At 50.8% G+C, this 18,188-nt stretch overlaps 1 protein-coding gene across 8 annotated transcripts; it reads right to left on the reverse strand.

The window, feature by feature from the left end:
- Nucleotides 1-684: 684 nt before the first annotated feature.
- LZTS3 (leucine zipper tumor suppressor family member 3) lies at nt 685-10,495 on the reverse strand. Of its 8 annotated transcripts, none has more exons than XM_086333240.1 (5): nt 10,356-10,495; nt 5,851-6,007; nt 4,785-5,255; nt 3,582-4,448; nt 685-3,247 (listed from the first exon to the last, which is right to left on the reverse strand). In XM_086333240.1, exons 2-5 carry the CDS (start codon nt 5,920-5,922, stop codon nt 2,549-2,551), a joined length of 2,109 nt encoding a protein of 702 aa, XP_086189366.1. In that variant the 5' UTR covers nt 5,923-6,007; nt 10,356-10,495; the 3' UTR covers nt 685-2,548. The 8 variants fall into 8 exon arrangements, with proteins under 8 accessions (XP_086189366.1, XP_086189367.1, XP_086189368.1 ...); XM_086333241.1 differs by having other exon boundaries at nt 5,829-6,007; XM_086333242.1 differs by having other exon boundaries at nt 5,788-6,007; nt 10,356-10,493.
- Nucleotides 10,496-18,188: the final 7,693 nt, after the last annotated feature.

Below are 18,188 nucleotides of genomic sequence, written 5' to 3' on the forward strand. Positions count from 1 at the left end.
AGTCAATTCACAGAACTGTGACTGCAGCCTTGTGGCATGGAGAGAACAACATGCAAAGGATGGGAGGAGGATGAAAAGTCTAGGTCCTTGATGAACCCAACATCTCTGACACTTAGAGCATACTTATGTCCAGACTGTATCAGGTGAAGAAAAATAAACCACTCTTTGAGGTCCTGTAAATCAGGTTGTGTTACTTGTGGCAGAGTACATTAATTGAGGAGCTTTGTGAGCCTAACCAAAGGAATTATAAACATGCTTGAAGCACTTGAAGCACACGTGGGTCCCTTCTGTCTTTGGAGCCACACTACTAATTACAAACTGATTTTTAGCCTTCATATCTATATGTTCTGCCCTCACACGTGGGCTAATCAGGATGCTCCAGACTGTCCTGCATCACCTTCCTTCTGACCAACAGTCTAGTGTCCAAGTTCTGAGCTGGAACTAGCTGGAAACCCTTTTGGCAAGTCTGAACTGAAGAGAAAGCCCCTTCAGGCAGAAAAGTGGGAGCACTACTCTTCCTGGACAACATGGAGGAGATTGGTCTTTGATCCAACCTCCTGGCATGGCCCAGTGAGCACCTCCGGTCTCATGTCTCCTCTGGAGTGTTTATTCCAGCTTTGCCCTCCACACTCCCCTCACCCAGCCTCACCTCCCACACCTGCAGACACAAGCATGCCAAAAAAGTGCCACTCAAGAGGCTTTCTCCATTTTATTTCTTTGGGAAAAGAAAACGAAGTCTTTCCATCACATATGGTAGAGATATATATTTATATATATTTATATATAATTTCTTTTGTGGTTGGAAATCCCAAAGCTGAGTCTGTTCATTTTTTTCTACTTTTTAATTTTTTTTTTCATACTAATGCCTCCTCTTCCTCCTGCCCCTCTGGCCCAGGCCCAGGTTCTGGGGCCGGTGCAATGAAGGGTGAGTGGAATGGGCAGTGATTGCCAGGACAGCCCCCCACCCAGCTCAGAGAACTGGTAAGGGGCACCAGAAGGGGCTGTGCAGAACAGAGGCCACAAGGGCACTCCTGTTTGTGTGTGGGGTGCACAGCTCGTTAAACAGTCACCAGTCATGAGAGGAGGCTGGTCAGGGGTCGGGGGATTGCTCACAGTAGTTGCCAGCTCCCTCCAGCCTGCCCCACAAACCCAGTCTTGGGGGTGGGAAGGAGAGAGTTAAAAGAAAAATACAAGGGCTGAGGGCCAAACCTCCTCCGATTTTTATTGCTGGTGTGTTAGAAATTTGCCTTTCCCTTCTTACTTTGGGAGATGGACTCTAAGAGGGCCCCCAGAGGAGGAAGTGACTGGCTGCCCCAACCCCCACTAATGGCCATGCCAGGACTACCCTGGGCAAACACTGGGCTACCTCAGGCCTCTTGGACCCAGGGGTCAGTGATTCTCTCAGTTCAGCCTTGCTCTTCAAGAGCAATCATAGTTACCCCCCCACCCCCCAAAACAAGGGCCTTGGGCTCAGGCTTGGGCCCAAAGGAGCTAGGAAGTGGGCAGTGCACCAAAGATCAAGCAGAGTTTTCTACTGGAAGAAAAGGTGAGGTTTAGGGGAAGAGGTGGCCTAGGACAATGATGTTCTGAGCATGAAAGCAGTAGGCTGAGCACGAAAGCAGAAGGTGGCTGAGGGAATCAAGTGGGAAGACATAGGAAGACATCACAGACACTCATAGGACCTCAGAAACTTGATGAGGGGAGTGCCTGAGAGGCAGGTGGCACTTAATAACTGTAGTTAGAGCTGGATAGTGGCCCTGGGTGTGGGGTCAGCCAAGCAAATGGGGCTGTTGTCCTACAGGATCCTGGTCAGAGGGGTGAGGGTAGAGCTAAGAAGCCTCCAGGTGACCCTTTCCAAGAACAGGACAGCAGATCTTCCCTGGGTACCAAGCCTCCAGCCTCAGCCCTTACCTCCTCCACATAAACATATAGACACACACTCAGGACTAGCCCAGGCTGTAGACCTTGGCAGGGAGGGGCTAGGCAGGTAGCCCTCTCAACAGCAGGCAGGCCATCTGCTCCCACGTGTCCTGCCAATCTGCCCAGGGAGGGAGAAGAGTGCAGGAAAGAGGGAGGCCAGGAGCCCAGTGTCAGCTTTGGCAGACCCCACACAGTCCCCCTCAGGCTACATGGCCTAGGAGATTGGTACAGAGAGCATCTCTGGACACAGGGTGGCCGACAGTAGCAGCCCAGACCCACCAAGGGGCTGGGCACCTCATGGCTCTGCAAGGCCTGCCACCTCTCCAACAAGGGAGCGCCAAGAAAAGGAGCCCAAGTTCCCCTGCTGCCTGGACCCTCAGCCCATCACTCTGCCCTCCCCCTATTTCCTCCTTGGGAGGAGGGTTGAGTGGGCTGCCTAGTGGGGCAGTGGTAGAGCTGGGAGGCACCCAGTGAGGGGAGGGGAGGGGCCTGGTCACAGCTGCTTTGAGAACCTCTTTGGTCTGGGGATTCAGGGGACATGGGGAAAAGAGATGGCAGGGAAGAGGATACTGGGGACTCTGGCCTTTGACTGGGTATTTGTCAAAAGGCCACATGCCCAGGTAGGGGACTATATTTCTGTGGACTCGATGCGCTCAAGGCGGGAAGGGGTCCAGGCTTTCTTCTCCTCCCCATGTTGGGGTGTAGGTGTGCTGGCACCTCCCGCAGCCCCTCGCTCTCGCAGCCGGCGCTCCAGCTGCTGGTTCCGCTGGTACATCTCCACATAACTCAGCTGCAGCTGCTTCTGGTACTCGATGACCTTCTCCTTCTCCTCCAGCCACACTCGGCGCTCCTCTGCAAAGCTGGCACCCTGGCGCTCCCGGGCTCGCCGCTCAGCTGCCAGCTCAGCCTGCAGCCGCCCCACCTCCCGCCGCAGGGCCCTCGTCCCACTCTCCCCACCAGCATCCGCCTCCCCATCCAAGGAAACCAAGGAAGCGGCAGCTGCCACCCCAGCCTGACGGCGCATCTTAGCCTCATCGCTCTCGCAGGTGGCCAGTGCATCCTGTGGCTCAGCCGGGTCCACTGGGGTCAGCGCCGGCTTGAGGCAGGCAGAGGGCAGCTCTCCCTCACCCAGCTCCAGGCTGGCCTGTTTGCTGCTGAAGGAGTCCCTCAGGCTGAGCAGCTGCTCCTCCTTCTCCCGCAGGGAGGCCCGGCCCTCCCGCAGCTGTGAGCGCAACCCAACAATCTCACTCAGCTTCTGGGACACGTCCGCCTGCGAGTCCTTCAGCTGCTGCTTCAGAAGGGAAATCTCCCCAGCCTTCTGGCATACCTGGCAGGGGCAGATGAGAAGAGAAGTCAGGGGGAAAGCAGAACTCTGCTTACCCCTACTCTAGCCCCCATATCCAGCCCCAGGGCATCAAGCTGCCCCAGGGCTCAGGGTCAGCTCATCACGGCAGAAATGACAATGCAGGGTCCCCTCCTCAGACTCGGGATGACATGGCTAATCTCACAGGGCCTGGGACTGCTCTGGTCCTCACAGACACTGCCAACTGATGCGGCCGCAATCTTCACTCCCCTTGTGATAATTGTGGGCTGCTACTCTGGTTTTCTCCAGAGAGACAGAAGAAGGGGACACAGGGAGATGCCCACGCCCCAGTCTGCACCTCCCACTTAGTTTCCTCCATCCGGGGCAGGAAGTCGGCCTGTTCCTTCTGGCAGGCGGCAACCTTGTCCTCAAGCTCTTCCCGCTGCCGCATCAGCCGGGCTGCCTCCTCCTGTAGCTGCTTCTTGTCCTGCTGCAGCCGCAGCACCTGTAGCTGCAGGCCTTGCTGGGCACGCTGGGCGCGCCGGGCCACCTGCTGCAGCTTGCCACTGCAGCCCTGCCGCAGCTCAGCCAGCTCACGCTCCCAGGCCTTCTGACGCTCCTCCAGCACCTGAGCCACCGCCGCCTCGCTCTGCTCCAGGCTACGCCGCAGAGCTGCCACCTCCTGCTCCTTCTCCCACAGCCGCTCCTCTAGCTCCTGGATCAGAGCACTGGGCGAAGGTGGTGAGCAGGCCGTAAATGGCAGGCCTCCTCCTCCACCCTCCCCTGATCCCAGGTGACCTGGTCGCCCCATGGATGAGGATGACCCACTCTTGCTGGAGGCCCGCCCACTGTCGGACGTTGCCAGGTCCTGGTAGCCCGACCCACCACCACTGCTGCCACCACCACTGCCACTACCATAGCTGGCAGTGCCAATGCGGTTGATGTGGCTGGTGGAGGCACTGAGGGGTGCCAGGTGCTGGCTATAGCTGGAACTGTAGGTGGGCAGGCTTGTGAGTGAGTTCCGGCCTGAGTCTGAGAGGCCGCTCCCACCCCCGCCCGCTGGGGTCATGGTCCGAGACTTGTCCAGTCCACCCTTGAGGCCACCAGGGCCCTGTCGTCCCTCAGGGGTCCCGTTGGTCTGTGGGGGACACAAGTTCTGCATGGAGTGGAAGTTCTTGGGTACAACAGGCTTGAAGGCCGAAGGCCGAACTAGTGGCTCTGAGCACTGCACAAAAGCAAGGAAGAGGGAGTAGGCATCAGGATGGGGCCTTAGCCTTGGCCCCAGTCTTTCCCTCTGATCTAGACTTGTCCAGCCCCACCTCCACCCCCACTGGACCTCCATCCTGGGAGTCTCTCATGGCTGGAATCTTACCTTATGTTCACCACCTGCCCCCCTCACAGCCAATTCTCCACCCAAGGCCCACCAGCTGGACTTGACCCCCAAGGCTCCCCAATCCACCTTCTATCTCAGTCCCTAAAGCTCAAAAACATCCAAGAAGGCCCGCTTCACCCTCTTCTCTGTGTTGCCACCTATCCCCAGAAAATGGCCGTGAGGACTGACCTGGTCTAGCTTGCCAGAGGCGGCCAGGAGCTTGGGCGGGTGGCTGGGCTCACGATATTGTGGTGGGGCCTTATCACTGCCGCCACTGCTGCTGCTGCCGCCGCTGCTGCCCACCACGTTGCCGCAGACATCCGTGTGGTCGCTGCCCCGTAGCTCGCCATTGAGGTAGAGTGAATTGGCGAGAGCCTTGTCCTCTGAGGGGTAGCGGCCTGGCCTCTCCCTGCTGACCCCACTGCTACGGGGACCAGGGAAACTGCCCTGGTTGCCCCCACCCCCCGTGCGGGTGCCCACACTTTTCATGGCAAACTCCTGGGTGTGGGCCACTCCACTGCCCACACTGCCCATGGCCAGGCGAGGGTCTGGGGGTCCGAGCTCAGAGGGCCGAGGGGCGAAGGCCAGGAGAGGATCTCGCCCTGGGTCAGCACGCACAGGCAGTGTCTCCAGCTTCGCCATGACTAAGCCAGGGGGGCACTGTGGGCACAAGTAGGAAAGCAGAGAGAGATCAGTCCCACCCCCACTCCCACCACCCCATCCAAGCCTGACCCAGCACCAGCTGAACCTGCCTTTCAGTGTCTCCTTCCTTATAGTGGGCCCAGGAGTCCCCACACAGTCAAGGTAAAGGAATGGGGCTGGGGAAATAAGGACAACTTGGTAATAGGGGCTGCCCGTTGTACACCTGACAAAGCCCAACCCCTAGGGACCATACACCTACCCTCCTCCCTTTGCTATCTATACTCAGTATTCCACTCTTCAACTCCCACCTCAGACCCAGCTTCATCGTGGGTCTGCCCCCCAGACTCAGTGACCCACCGACCCCCAATTCTTCACTGCAACCTCAGAACTCAGCTATCCTTTACTCTGGGTCTGGACTCCTATATCCCAATCTCATGGGCTGGGAAGGGGACAGCAGTACCTGCATTCAATAGGGGACCTCAGAACTTAAGTGAGGGAAACCCACCCCTATCCAAAAATTGTGGATTGGAGTCCTTCCCGGTCCCCTAACCTAGGGTGTTGCAATCAAGGACAGAAGTGGAGGCTCACTACCGGCGCAGGATCCTCTCCTTGCCTCTCCAAGGGGGTGGGGGGCCGATGGGGCCTCAAGCCTGGGACCCTCCGAGGCCCGGTCTGCAGGGGCCATGTGCCTCACTCTCGCAGCTCGGCACGAACCAGCTACGCGACTTTGGACCGGCCGACTGAGCCATCCCGGACTGCAGTTTTCTCCTCTGCGAAATGGGAGGAATGGAGGACCTACCTCGCAGAGCTGCCGCGTGCCAGGAACCCCAGGGCAGCGGGAGCGGGACAGGACGGAGGTATTGGGGGTAGGGTGGGCGGTAGCTGCCTGGGCGGCGCGCATCTGGGCCACCTAGGACATGCACCACCCCTCGCGGACGGCCGGGGACCGCGGTTGCAGCGTGTAGCAGGGGGCCCTTCCAGAGGTCTTCCCAACTTGCACGCATGGGGGTCTGGCACGAGAGGTTCCCCTCCCCATGGTCAGTACCTCGGCAGAGGCCCCGGGGCTGGTTGAAGCCGGGGCAGAGGACGCAGCGCTGGCTGCGGAGGACGCCTGCCGTACCTCCCTCCTGGCCTGCGGTTCCCACAGGTGGGCGGGGGCAGGGGCGGAGCCTCGGCGCCCAACGGCGCCCAGGATTCCGCGCCTGCAGAACCCCTCCAAGAATTCACTGCCCTCGGGAAGACTTCCTGGATTACTCCCCTCCCCCGCTCCTTGTGGACCTTGACCCTGCTCAGTTCACCGATAATTCCTCGGAGCCCTTCAGTGGGCGTGCGTCCCCCTCCCCCAAGGCTGGCCCACAGCAGAGCCTCGGGTTACCTGTGCTCTGGAAGGCCCTGTTTCCTGGTTCCTTTGTCTCAAGTCCGTACCAAAGGAACACCTGCCCCAGAAAGCCTCATGTTCAGCCGGACAGGGGCTGCAGGCAGTGCCGGCCGCGAGCAGACGCTCATACAAGTGCCAAAAATGGCAGGGGGCGCCCTTCAGTCCTTTGAACCCTGTCTTCCTTGTCTGCTAAGATGAAGGGGTACAGGTGGCAGTCCTGGGCCCCTTGAGTGCTGTTTCAAACTGTCTTCTACCCAGATGCCCACTTCTAATGCTGTGTTGAGGCTATCGGGTCCCAGACCAGGGGAACCAAACAAAACTCTTTGCCTTTCAGGTGTCTTCTGGCCACGCCTGGAATTACAGCCCGAAGTCGTTGGAAAACTCCCACAAACCAGTCAGCACCACTTTTGTAAAATTCCATTCTATCAGCATCTCTGCCCCCCCCCACCAGGTGTGGAGAACAGGCATTTACCACCTTCTTTCCTTAAGCTAACTGGTTACACACGTCCCACAAAGCTGAAACATAGAGTAAGGCAAGAGAGGGTCCAATTGAAGTGCAAGTGCAGGTGAAAGTGAGTGCCTACTTTCATCTGGTGCCCTAGGTGCTGCTGCCAAAATCTTGATGCTCTGCTCACCGATAATGAACAGAAATATGGAGATATAATATCCCCCTCCCAGCCTAAACATGACTCCCTTCTCTTGCCATCTCTGGAAGGAGCAGCTGGGGAGTCAAAAGGGTGAAGGCTGGGTGTTCTGAGGCTTAGAAACAGTGGGACGATCTGGTCAGGGAGGAAGAACTGACTAAACATCATACAGATGGGGTCCGGGGGTGGGGCAAGGGAGGTGTCTGGACTGGGACACCAGGATGGGTATGACACCCTTAACATGACAGGAGAATGTGTGGGGAAAGGGGTGCTTTTTTGTTTTTGAAAATGGGTGCTTTGAGGAAGACCAGAGAAAGATATCTCTCAGGTATCAGATAGAAAGAGAGACTTAGATCATGAGCGTTCAAGCGTGATGTGGGTGGGGTCCAGCATGGAGCTCCAGTGGCAGAGCCCCTGAAGCCTGGGTGGAGAAGTGAGAGCAGGAAGAAGACCAGAAGGCAGGCCCTGAAGACCAAGATGGAGTATGCTTCAAGAAGGTAAGGGCACTCCTGGAGTTAACAAAGGGGCTTATTCGTAAAATTGGGATTGGAGAGGGTGCCCTGAATTTGGCAGGTGGAAACATCACTGGTGCCTATGAGAGAATGATTTTGGGAAAGCGGTGCAAAGCAGAACCAGACTGCAGGAGTGGGGGGAGGTGGGGGTCTGGAGGGAAAGAGTTCCCTTCTCTTTTGAGAAGGCAGTAATTTAAGGTGGTTTGGAATCCAAGGGCTCTTTTCTAATTTTAGAATTTAACATGGTAGAAACCTGAGTGTGGTTATATGCTAAAAGAAGGTGTCAATAGTGAGATGAGAAAACTAGGCAAGGGGGTTCCACCAGAAGCCTGGGTGTGGGCAGGAGCAAACCTCAGGTCATGAAAGTGAGAGGATAATGTCTAGGAAGGTGCTTTGCAAACTGTAAGGTGCAGTACAAATATGCAATACTACCTTCCCTGAGATCCAGGAAAGGAGACTCTGACCATAGATTGGGGCTGATCATATGCCACCCTGCCCTATGGTTTCCCTGGATTGTGTGTGGTCCCCTGAAGGCCTGGGTGCCCAGAGTCCTGGATGGATGGAAATGAGGTCCCAAAACTGTTTCCTGAGCCTCCTATCCTTGTGGTCTTTCTCTGGGAATCATTGACCACCAACCCACTGCAACCCTCCTTGGAGCCTCACTCCTTGAAGAGCTTATTATAATTCTAACCTATTACTGTCAACCCCATGCAAGTGTTCTCTGCCCCTTGCCTCTCCCAAGCTCAGACTGCTGCAACTTCTTTCTACAAACCTCCAGCAGGGACTGGCAAGACAAGGAAGGGCATATATCTCCCTGATAGGCAGAAACTGAGTCCAGAGGAAGGGTTTGAGTTTCATTTGTGGGTCAGGGTCCTAAACTAGCCCAGGTAGCTGAGTATGGTCTGCAAAGACAACCTCATGGCATTAGCTCAACAACCTGGGATGACAGCCTGTTGCCTGAGTCTGCCTCTATTTCTGTCCTATCCACCCTCAGTGCCTGGGACGTTACACAAAGAATTAGCGGTCACGAAGGGGGCAAATAGACTATACCTGGGAGTTAGATGGGCAGGTCCTTCCATCCTATAGTGACCACCCAGCCCCTCCACATGTGTGTCCCTCCCAAAGCTAGTAAACTATACCTTTCCCTTGGGGTCTCAGAGCCCCAAGCTCAGCCCATTCACCCCCTAAAGATCTTAACAGCCCCTCCTGCCAGCATCCTTGCTGGGGGCTTCTCACTGCTCTTTCTTGTTCTGCACTCCCTCCCCTGTGCAGCTACTAAGAGACTCTTTATAAAGGACAAAGCCAATCTTGTCCATGCTTTGCCCAAATTTTTTTGCACCAGGTGCAATATAGACACTTACGGAGGTATCAGCTCCAAGTGGAAATCCCAGTTCAACTGATTAGGGGTGGAATTGCATGCAGGTTATTCCACTTTGAGTTCTCACACCTACCTTACAGGAATCTTAAGAAGTGAATGTATTATGGGTAGATGCCTGGCATTCCTCTCAGCCCTCAGAACCACAGCTTGCAGCAGGGCCCCCAAGGACTCTCCTGCTGTTCATCCTATTTCCCTTGACCTGAGTCCCTCTCCACACTACACAAAATCTCTTCACAGCTCTCTGTGCCCATTCTGCACCCTTTAAGAACCAACCCAAATACTGCCTCCCAGGACAGCATCCCTGATCTACGCAGGGGGAGGGCTCCTGGAGCACTTGGTTCAGGCCACTCCAGGGAAATTTCATTCTGGGGCTGGCCTGTGGGTGCCCCCAGGAGGGGAACAGGCCACAGAATCTTGGGGTCTCTGTGCACTGATTCAGAGGAGATGCAGAGAGAACGCATGTGGGAGAATGCTAGTTATAAGCAATGCAAAGAGGCAATGAATCCCTTTAGGAAAATCAGGATGGGCTTCCAGGAAGGATTGAGGGAGAAAATGTATCAGGGGCACTATGGGGCTTTGGGGGAGGGGGTGCAGAGGTCTCCAGAACTTCTTGGTTGGGATGTGTGAGGGGAGATTCATCTTCTCTTGGCGACAAAGGGGGAAGGGGCCGATCCCCTAGATCCTGGCTCTGATAAATCCCGTGTTTCAGGACTGAGGGGGCTGACAGCGCCCCCCCGACACACACACCCCGATCACACACGCGCGCACACACGAGCCTCCCACACGGGAGTGGGGGGTGGTGGTAGGGGGCGGGTGTTCGCCCCCACGGCCCGCAGCGCCATCAGATAGAGACCCCAGTCACAGGCCATCCCGAAGAGGTGTCCGGGGGGATCTCTGCGGTGGGAGAAATCCCTCCTGCACCTCCTGGAGCTCCTCACCAACGCGTGTGGCCCGGGGGGGCGGGGCGCAGAGGGAAGAGGTGACATAATCCGGGCCGCACCCCCTCCGGCCGCCACCTTCCCCCAGGCCCTGCGAAGCATCCATGACATCATCGGCCTCATCTCCACTCCCTTCATCCCTGGGATCCCAGCAGTGGGACGCTCCCCCTCCCCAGCTCCGGGTCCGACCGAAAGAGCCTCGCGGTGTAGCGGGCAAGGCGAAAGGTCGGAGTCGAGAGGGGCGCCGCGGTGGGTCTGCCTCACTTACTCTCTGCCTCAGGGTCCGGCGCGGGGTCTTCGGCGCTGGCGCCGCCGGCCCGGCTCGCTGGCGCGGCCAGAAGCCCGCCCGGCGGGGCGCGAGGCGCGGGCCCGGCTGCGCTCCGCGCCCCTCCCGCTCCCCGCCCGGGCCCCGCCCACCCGCGGCTGCGGCAAACGCAGGTCCGCCCTCCAGCCACGCCCCCCAAGCTCGCCAATCCCTGGGCTGAGGCGGGGCCCAGTGCCTTAACCCCTTTATCGCTGCGCCCAGGCCCGCGCGTGGGACACCTCTAGTTCACCCACCCGCCTTCGGGGCGCTCTGAGCCGGCCCCGAGCCCTCTGCACACTCCGTGTTAACCCTCTATACTCTTGGGCTCAGCCCCCGTCTCTCCTCTTAAATCCAATAGGACAGACCCTTCTTGAACCCCACATCTTTGGCTACAAGGAGCAACTCCTCTGACTTGGGGAAGGGGCTCTAGATGCCGAGCTCCGCGCCCTATTCCTCTCTCGCTCCGGCTCTTCGGGTCGCGGCTTCCCAGCCGACACCTAGAGACCTTACTACTAGTCTGCAAGGTGGGGGCGGGGCGAGCCATCAGGGGTGGATACGACACCGCCCTTGGAAGACCGGCTCAGGCGAGGGGAGAAGTGAGCGGGCATTTGTAAGGTTTTGAGGGTCCTTGACTCCTTCCATCAGCAATCGGAGCCGGTTTGAAACTTGATTCTCACGGAGGATCACTGTCGTAGAGGGAAGGGAGGGCGACCAGGTAAAAGACGTACATTACAACTGAGCAGGGTTTGACTGCTTCATCCTGTGGCCGAACCTGGCAAGATGCTTTGGCCCTTCATAGTGAGAGGGAAAAAGGCGGTTGTGTCTGATATGGAATACCAGCTTCGCACACGGTTGCCAGGTCTGTGAGAGAGGTGCTCATTCCGCCCCAGGTGGCCCAGGAGGATTGCCGGGAAGAAGTCCGTCTGGAACGGAGGCCTTCACCTTGAATAGGATAGACAAGTAAGCCAGGCCTAGGGTTCAGCATTAGCAAAATCTTTGAGGCACAAAGGATCTGACCTAAAAACTGCAGTTTCTCTGCTCTGTTGGCATTTAATCCATAGTACCTCTACTGTTACAGAGGATTTGTTTGGTCAGCTGTCATTCTATTTAAATAGTTTTTATTTCTGGCTATTTCCTGTTTTCTGAATTTTTCCATATTTGCTTTTATCTCCCATAGTGATTTGTAATGCAGAAAGCCTGTTTTTAATTCTTCTGGTTGTTGCCATTAAGTTTATCAAATAAAAATGCAGTTTATTTTCACAAATTATTAAAGTCAATGACAGAGCATTCATTTTTATGTTCCTCTTCTGTAATGAGAAATTTCCATCTCTTGGCCTGCTGCCCTCACACTACTTATATTTGTCCACTTAATCCAGGATGACAGACTCAGTTTTTATTTGCACTTTTAAGACACAAAATCCTTTTTCAATCGTTTTGGCTTTTGCCAATGATTTAATTGGTAACATCACCGACAGTTTCTTATGCACTAATTTTTCTACTCCTCCTTCAGACCCATCTCCCAACTTGACTAGTGATTTCAAAGTGAACTCCAGGATGTTACATTTTTCTAAGTCTTTGCCCTAGGTGACGGAGAAGGCAATGGCACCCCACTCCAGTACTCTTGCCTCAAAAATCCCATGGATGGAGAAGCCTGGTAGGCTGCAGTCCTAAGAGTCAGACACGACTGAGCGACTTCACTTTGACTTTTTCACTTTCATGCATTGGAGAAGGAAATGGCAACCCACTCCAGTGTTTTTGCCTGGAGAATCCCAGGGACAGGGGAGCCCGGTGGGCTGCCGTCTATGGGGTCGCACAGAGTCGGACACGACTGAAGTGACTTAGCAGCAGCAGCAGCAGCCCTAGGTGAGAATGCCTTTCTGCTGTCCTCACACACAGGGTGGCTTAACTAGTTATAGAATTCTTGAATCTCAAACTTTCCCCCTCAAAATTCTCTTGTCCATATCCCATTGTCTTCGGCTCTTAAAATAGTAGCAAGTACATCTGAAACTAATATTATATGTCAATTATATTGTAGCTCCAAAAAAAGGTAGCAAACCTCGGTTGGTCTCTTTTAGGCGAGCAAATTGCCTGGTGCTTGTTGGAACTTTTCTCTACTCTCAAAAGTCAAACATTTTGCCAGTATAAATCTTAGTATAGGCATTTTTCTATTAAATTTTCAGAAAGTCTTCCTTTCAACTGAGAAAAGGTCTCTTCTGTTATGTTCTTGTCCATTCTATGAACAGATTGTTTTGGACTTTTTTTCTCCTCTAAAATTATCACATTGGATTACCACTGTCAATTAAATCTCTTTGTCCCTTTTCTCTAAATCCTGGGGACAGTATCTCAAGTTTTGGTTTTCACCATCACTGATTTAATTTTCACAGTTAAGGGTATTCTATTTTCTCTAATAAAACATTTAATTCTGTTCATTTTAGTTTCCTTTCGTTTTTACATCTACCTCTGTCTTGATCTCAACTTAGTATCTTTTTATAGTTCTCTGTTCTTATGTCATTAAGAATGTGGTTTTGCATCTTAGGAACACCAGAAAAGTAAGAGAATACCATATCTGACTCTGTTCTAATGCATATGGAAACTCTGATATTTAATAATGTGGACCCTTTTCTGGGAAATAAAATTACAAAAACAAGAAAGATGTTGAAAATACTATCCAAGGAAGATGTCCGAAGCAGGTTCAAGGCCCAGATGGTTTAATGGAAGAATTCTTTCAAACTTTCAGTGATCAGATAATCCTCACCTTGGAAATTTCTATCAGAGCCCAGAAAAGTAAAAATGGTATTTCATTTTATGAAGCCACCATTCCCTTTATACCAATTCCCAATAAAGGAAGAAGGACAAAAAAAGAACCAGTCATACTGATCAGTTTGGGGTGGGGGGATCCTAAATACAAATCAAGGAAATAAAATTAGATATTATTGTATAAGAACTTAATCCATAACTGTCTTAAATGAGAAAAAACAATCATCAAAATAGATGCCAAAAAGTCATTCAAAAGTAAAATAAGAACTCTCATAATTAACTAGGAAAGATTGACATTAAGATTCAATATTTTGTGCTACCTTGACATCTGGTAAAATCCAGAGGGCCTCCAATGGCCTAAACCAAAAGTGGCCCTAGTCAAACAATCCTCCTTATCAAATGGATGAGGTACAGATTATTTCTGAGTACTGTAGTGGGTCTCAGTTCTCTATCAGCCCTCAGATTTATTTTAAAAAGCCAAGCATATCCCCTGCAGGAACCAGGGGCACTCACCCTCTTGCTGCTACAGAGCTGGCCTCCCATAGTCTCTGGTTGTTCACTCTGTTCCTTAGTGCAACACCTCTGTGGCCCTGTGTAGCTTGTGGTGTTCTCTCCTGAGCTGTGAGTATATGTGTTGTCAGTCTCACCTGCTCAGTCCCAGGTACTGTGTTTGGCTATCCCCATAATCCTAAAGTGAGAATCTCTGCCTCACCAATAGGGTGAAGAGCAAGTGATCAAAACAAGAGTATATCAGACTAGCAGGAAAATTCCCTGGCGGTCCAGTGATTAGGACTCCATTTTCACTGCCAAGGACCTGGGTTCAATTCCTAGTTGGGGAATCCTGCAGACCATGAGGAAGGCCAAAAAAAAGAGAGGGTGTATCAGACTAACAAAAATTAAAACTCCATGTTGGTGAGGCTGTAGGAAAATAGGAACTCATAAAATATTTTTGAGAGTATAAACTGGAGTCTTTTGGGAGGACAATTGGGTGATTTATTAAAATGAGAAATGCATTATATCCTTGAACCCAACAATTCCATTTCTGGAAGAAATACCATACCATCACAAATTATATGATAGATGTAAGAAGCCAGTCATTGACATAATGGTTGTAATAGTAAAAAAAAAAAAAAAAAGTTTTTCTATTAGTAGAAGATTGATCAATAACAATGCAACAATGCAATGCAAGTCCAAAAAAGCAAGTGGCAGAATACCATGTATACACACTATACTCTTAATTTTTCTATTATTTTTAAGAGTAAATACGTACACGCATAGAAAAGCCTGAACAGATACACACCAAACTAATAACAGTGGCTACCTTGAGATGGTGGGATTTCTGGGAGCATAGCAGAAGAGAGGACTCTAGGCACTTTGGTAATGTTTGCATTTTTACAACAAGCATGTGTTACTTTTGTTTAAAAAAAAAAACAAACCTTTATTTTAAGGTAAAGAGGTCTGCTTGGAAGAATAAACAGGTGAGTAAACTCTGAAAATTTAGAAAAACTATTAAAATATTACACATTTGCTCAAAAATCCCTGCCCTAATGGAGTTTGCACCCAAGTAGGAAGAGACAATAAGTAAAATACACAGTGAATTAGAAAGTGGTAAGTACTAAAGAGAAGTTGAGATTGCAGGGGATCCCAATTCAGAATAAGGTAGAAGGCCTTGCTGAAGAGGTGCACTCAAGATACAGACCTGGAGGGTCGGAAGCAAGCCTGAAGTAAAAAAAGATTTCTAGGATGAAATAATTTTATCTATAATAAAATGAGCTTTTCTTTTTCAATGTTTTTCTTTTTCTTTTCAAGCTTTTTTTCAATGTACTAACTAAAGCTTCCAGATACAAAAATGGTTATTTAAATACTATTTTGATTGTAGTTTTTAATGAGATCAATAACTACAAATTGCATTGTTATAGATCTACCTTTTTTGGGGGGGGGGTCCATGCCAAGTGTCATGTAGGAACTTAGTTCCTTGACCAGGGATCAAACCCATTCCTTCTGCAGTGGAAGTGCAGAACCACTGGACCACCAGGAAAGTCCCAAATATCTACTCTTTTAAATGGCACTAGCTCTAGACTGCGGAGAAGGCAATGGCACCCCACTCCAGTACTCCTGCCTGGAAAATCCCATGGACGGAGGAGCCTGGTAGGCTGCAGTCCATGAGGTCGCTAAGAGTCGGACACGACTGAGCAACTTCACTTTCACTTTTCACTTTCATGCATTGGAAAAGGAAATGGCAACCCACTCCAGTGTTCTTGCCTGGAGAATCCCAGGGACAGGGGAAGCCTGGTAGGCTGCTGTCTATGGGGTTGCACAGGGTCGGACATGACTGAAGCGACTTAGCAGCAGCAGCAGCAGCTCTAGACTGAGTTCTACCAACCTATATAACAGGTCATTCTAAATCACAGGAAAAGAAGGAAAGCTCTCTGTGGACCCAGAGATTATCACATTAAGCGCAGTAAGTCAGAGAGACATTTATATATGAAATCTAAAATGCGACATGCATGGATATATCTACGCAACAGAAACAGACTCATAGAGAACAGATCTGTGGTTGCCAAGGGGAGGGGGAGGTGAAGGAGGGAAGGACTGAGAGTTTGGGATTAGCAGATGCAAGTATTAAATACAGGATGAATAAACAACAAGGTCCTACTGTACATCAGAGGGAACTATATTCAATATCCTGTGATAAACCGTAATGGTCCAGCAATCCCACTCCAGGGAATATATCTGGAGAAAAACATGATCCTAAAGGATACATACACCCCAGTGTCCACTGCAGCACCGTTTATAAATAGCCAAGACATGCATGCAACCTAAATGACCATCAACAGAGCAATGGATAAAGATGTGGAACATATTACTCAGCCATCAAAAAAGAAAGAAGTAATGCCATTTACAGCAACATGGATAGACCTAGAGAGTGTCATGCTGAGAGAAGTAAGTCAGACAGAGGAGGTATATCATATGACATCCTTTATATGTAGAATCTAAAAACAAATGATACAGATGAGCTTACTTACAAAACAGAAAGAGACTCACACACTTAGAAAACAAACTTATGGTTGCCAGGGAGAAGGAATAGTTAGGGAAGGTCATGTACACACTGCTATATTCAAAATGGATAACAAGGAACTACTGTACAGCACATGGAACTCTACTCAACGTTATTTGTCAGCCTGGATGGGAGAGGGGTTTGGGGGAGAATGGACACATGTATCGGAGAAGGCAATGGCATCCCACTCCAGTACTCTTGCCTGGAAAATCCCATGGACGGAGGAGCCTGGTGGGCTGCAGTCCGTGGGATCACTAAGAGTCGGACACGACTGAGCGACTTCACTTTCACTTTTCACTTTCACGCACTGGAGAAGGAAATGGCAACCCACTCCAGTGTTCTTGCCTGGAGAATCCCAGGGACGGGGGAGCCTGGTGGGCTGCTGTCTATGGGGTCGCACAGAGTCGGACACAACTGAAGCGACTTAGCGGCAGCAGCAGCAGCAGCAGCAGGACATATGTATATGTATGGCTGAGTCCCTTCACTGTTCACCTGAAACTACCACACCATTGTTAATCGGCTTTAAAGTTTGAAAAAGAAAAAGAATATACATATCTATATATAGCTGAGTCACTTTGCTGTACAGCAGAAATTAACACAACATTGTAAATCAACTATAATTAAAAAAAAAAGCTAATTTATTTTATAAAGGTAGAATAGTCTTAATGCCAAAATCTGACAAATGAGATAAAAGAAGAAAATTATGTGATTGATAAACCACTTGTCTTCTCCACTAGTTTGTATTAATAGCGTCTATGTAGACAGGATCCTTTATTTAAAATTCCATATTCCCATCTTGGGTTTCCCTAGTAGTTCAGCTGGTAAAGAATACGCCTGCAGTGCAGGAGACCCTGGTTCAATTCTGGGTGAGGAAGATCCCCTGCAAAAGGGCTAGGCTACCCACTCCAGTATTTTTGGGCTTCCCTGGTGTCTTAGATAGTAAAGAATCCTCCTGCAATGTGGGAGACCAGGGTTCAATCCCTGGGTTGGGAAGATCCCCTGGAAGAGGGCATGGCAACCCACTTCAGTATTCTGGCCTGGAGAATTCCCATGGACAGAGGAGCCTCGAGGGCTACAGTCCATGGGGTCACAAAGAGTCGGACATTCCCATCACACAGCACAGCATTCCCATCTTAACACTCTAGTAAGTAAAGATGTCCAAGTCCTAATTCCGAGGACCTGTGACTAACTTAGGTTACATGACAAAAGAGAATTTAGGTTGCAGATAGAATGAAGTTTTCTAATAACTTTAAAATCAGATTATCCAGGTGAGTTGTATGTAATCACAAGGGTCCTTAAAAGTAGAAGTAGTAGGTGGGTGATGGCAGGGGAGATGTGACTATGGAAGTATGGTTTGAGGGATACAACATAGCTTGCTTTGCAGATAGAGGACGGAGGCTCTGGGAATGAGTGGCCTCTTAAAGATGGAAAAGAGCCTCCAGAAACAAACACAGCCCTACCTTGATTTTAGCTCAGTAAGACCTGTGTTGGATTTCTACATAACTATAAGATGATAAATTTGTATTATTTTACAACACTAAGTTGGTGGTAATTTGTTACAGCATCACTAGAAAACTAATGCAAGCATGTAACAGACATTCAACATTCATTTTTAAATGATGAATGAAGCCACAAAATCCCTGGATCTCTAGAAAAATGGGTAAAGATAGAAATATATCATTGGAACTTCCCTGGTGATCTAGTGGTTAAGACGCCGAGCTCCCAAAGGAGGGGGCCCAGCTTCAGTCCTTGGTCAGGAAATAAGATCTTGCATGACACAACAAAAACCCAGCATATATTTTAAATATTTATATATATTATACACACACACACACACACATCATTCACAGAATACAAATGGCCAATAAGCAGTTGTAAACATCTTCAGCTGATATTGAAGATATGTAAATAAAAACCTACCAAATTAGCAGACGGTTGTGATCCTTTGGGATCACACCTACCCACCAAGTTATCCAGAAGGG

The sequence above is a fragment of the Bos grunniens genome, chromosome 13 (assembly GCF_055505025.1).
Source record: "Bos grunniens cultivar Pamir isolate PY7600 chromosome 13, Bosgru_T2T1.0, whole genome shotgun sequence".
Taxonomy (NCBI): domain Eukaryota; kingdom Metazoa; phylum Chordata; class Mammalia; order Artiodactyla; family Bovidae; genus Bos; species Bos grunniens.

What these genes read in the sequence shown, in the direction of transcription:
- LZTS3 (XM_086333239.1), bottom strand. Translation starts at nt 6,138, where the DNA reads ATGCGCGCCGCCCAGGCAGCTACCGCCCACCCTACCCCCAATACCTCC. An exon ending in GCACGCGGCAGCTCTGCGAG is followed by an intron (nt 5,256 to 6,036) that starts GTAGGTCCTCCA and finishes TTGTGCCCACAG; the next exon opens with TGCCCCCCTGGCTTAGTCAT. An exon ending in CCTCTGGCAAGCTAGACCAG is followed by an intron (nt 4,449 to 4,784) that starts GTCAGTCCTCAC and finishes GCTTTTGTGCAG; the next exon opens with TGCTCAGAGCCACTAGTTCG.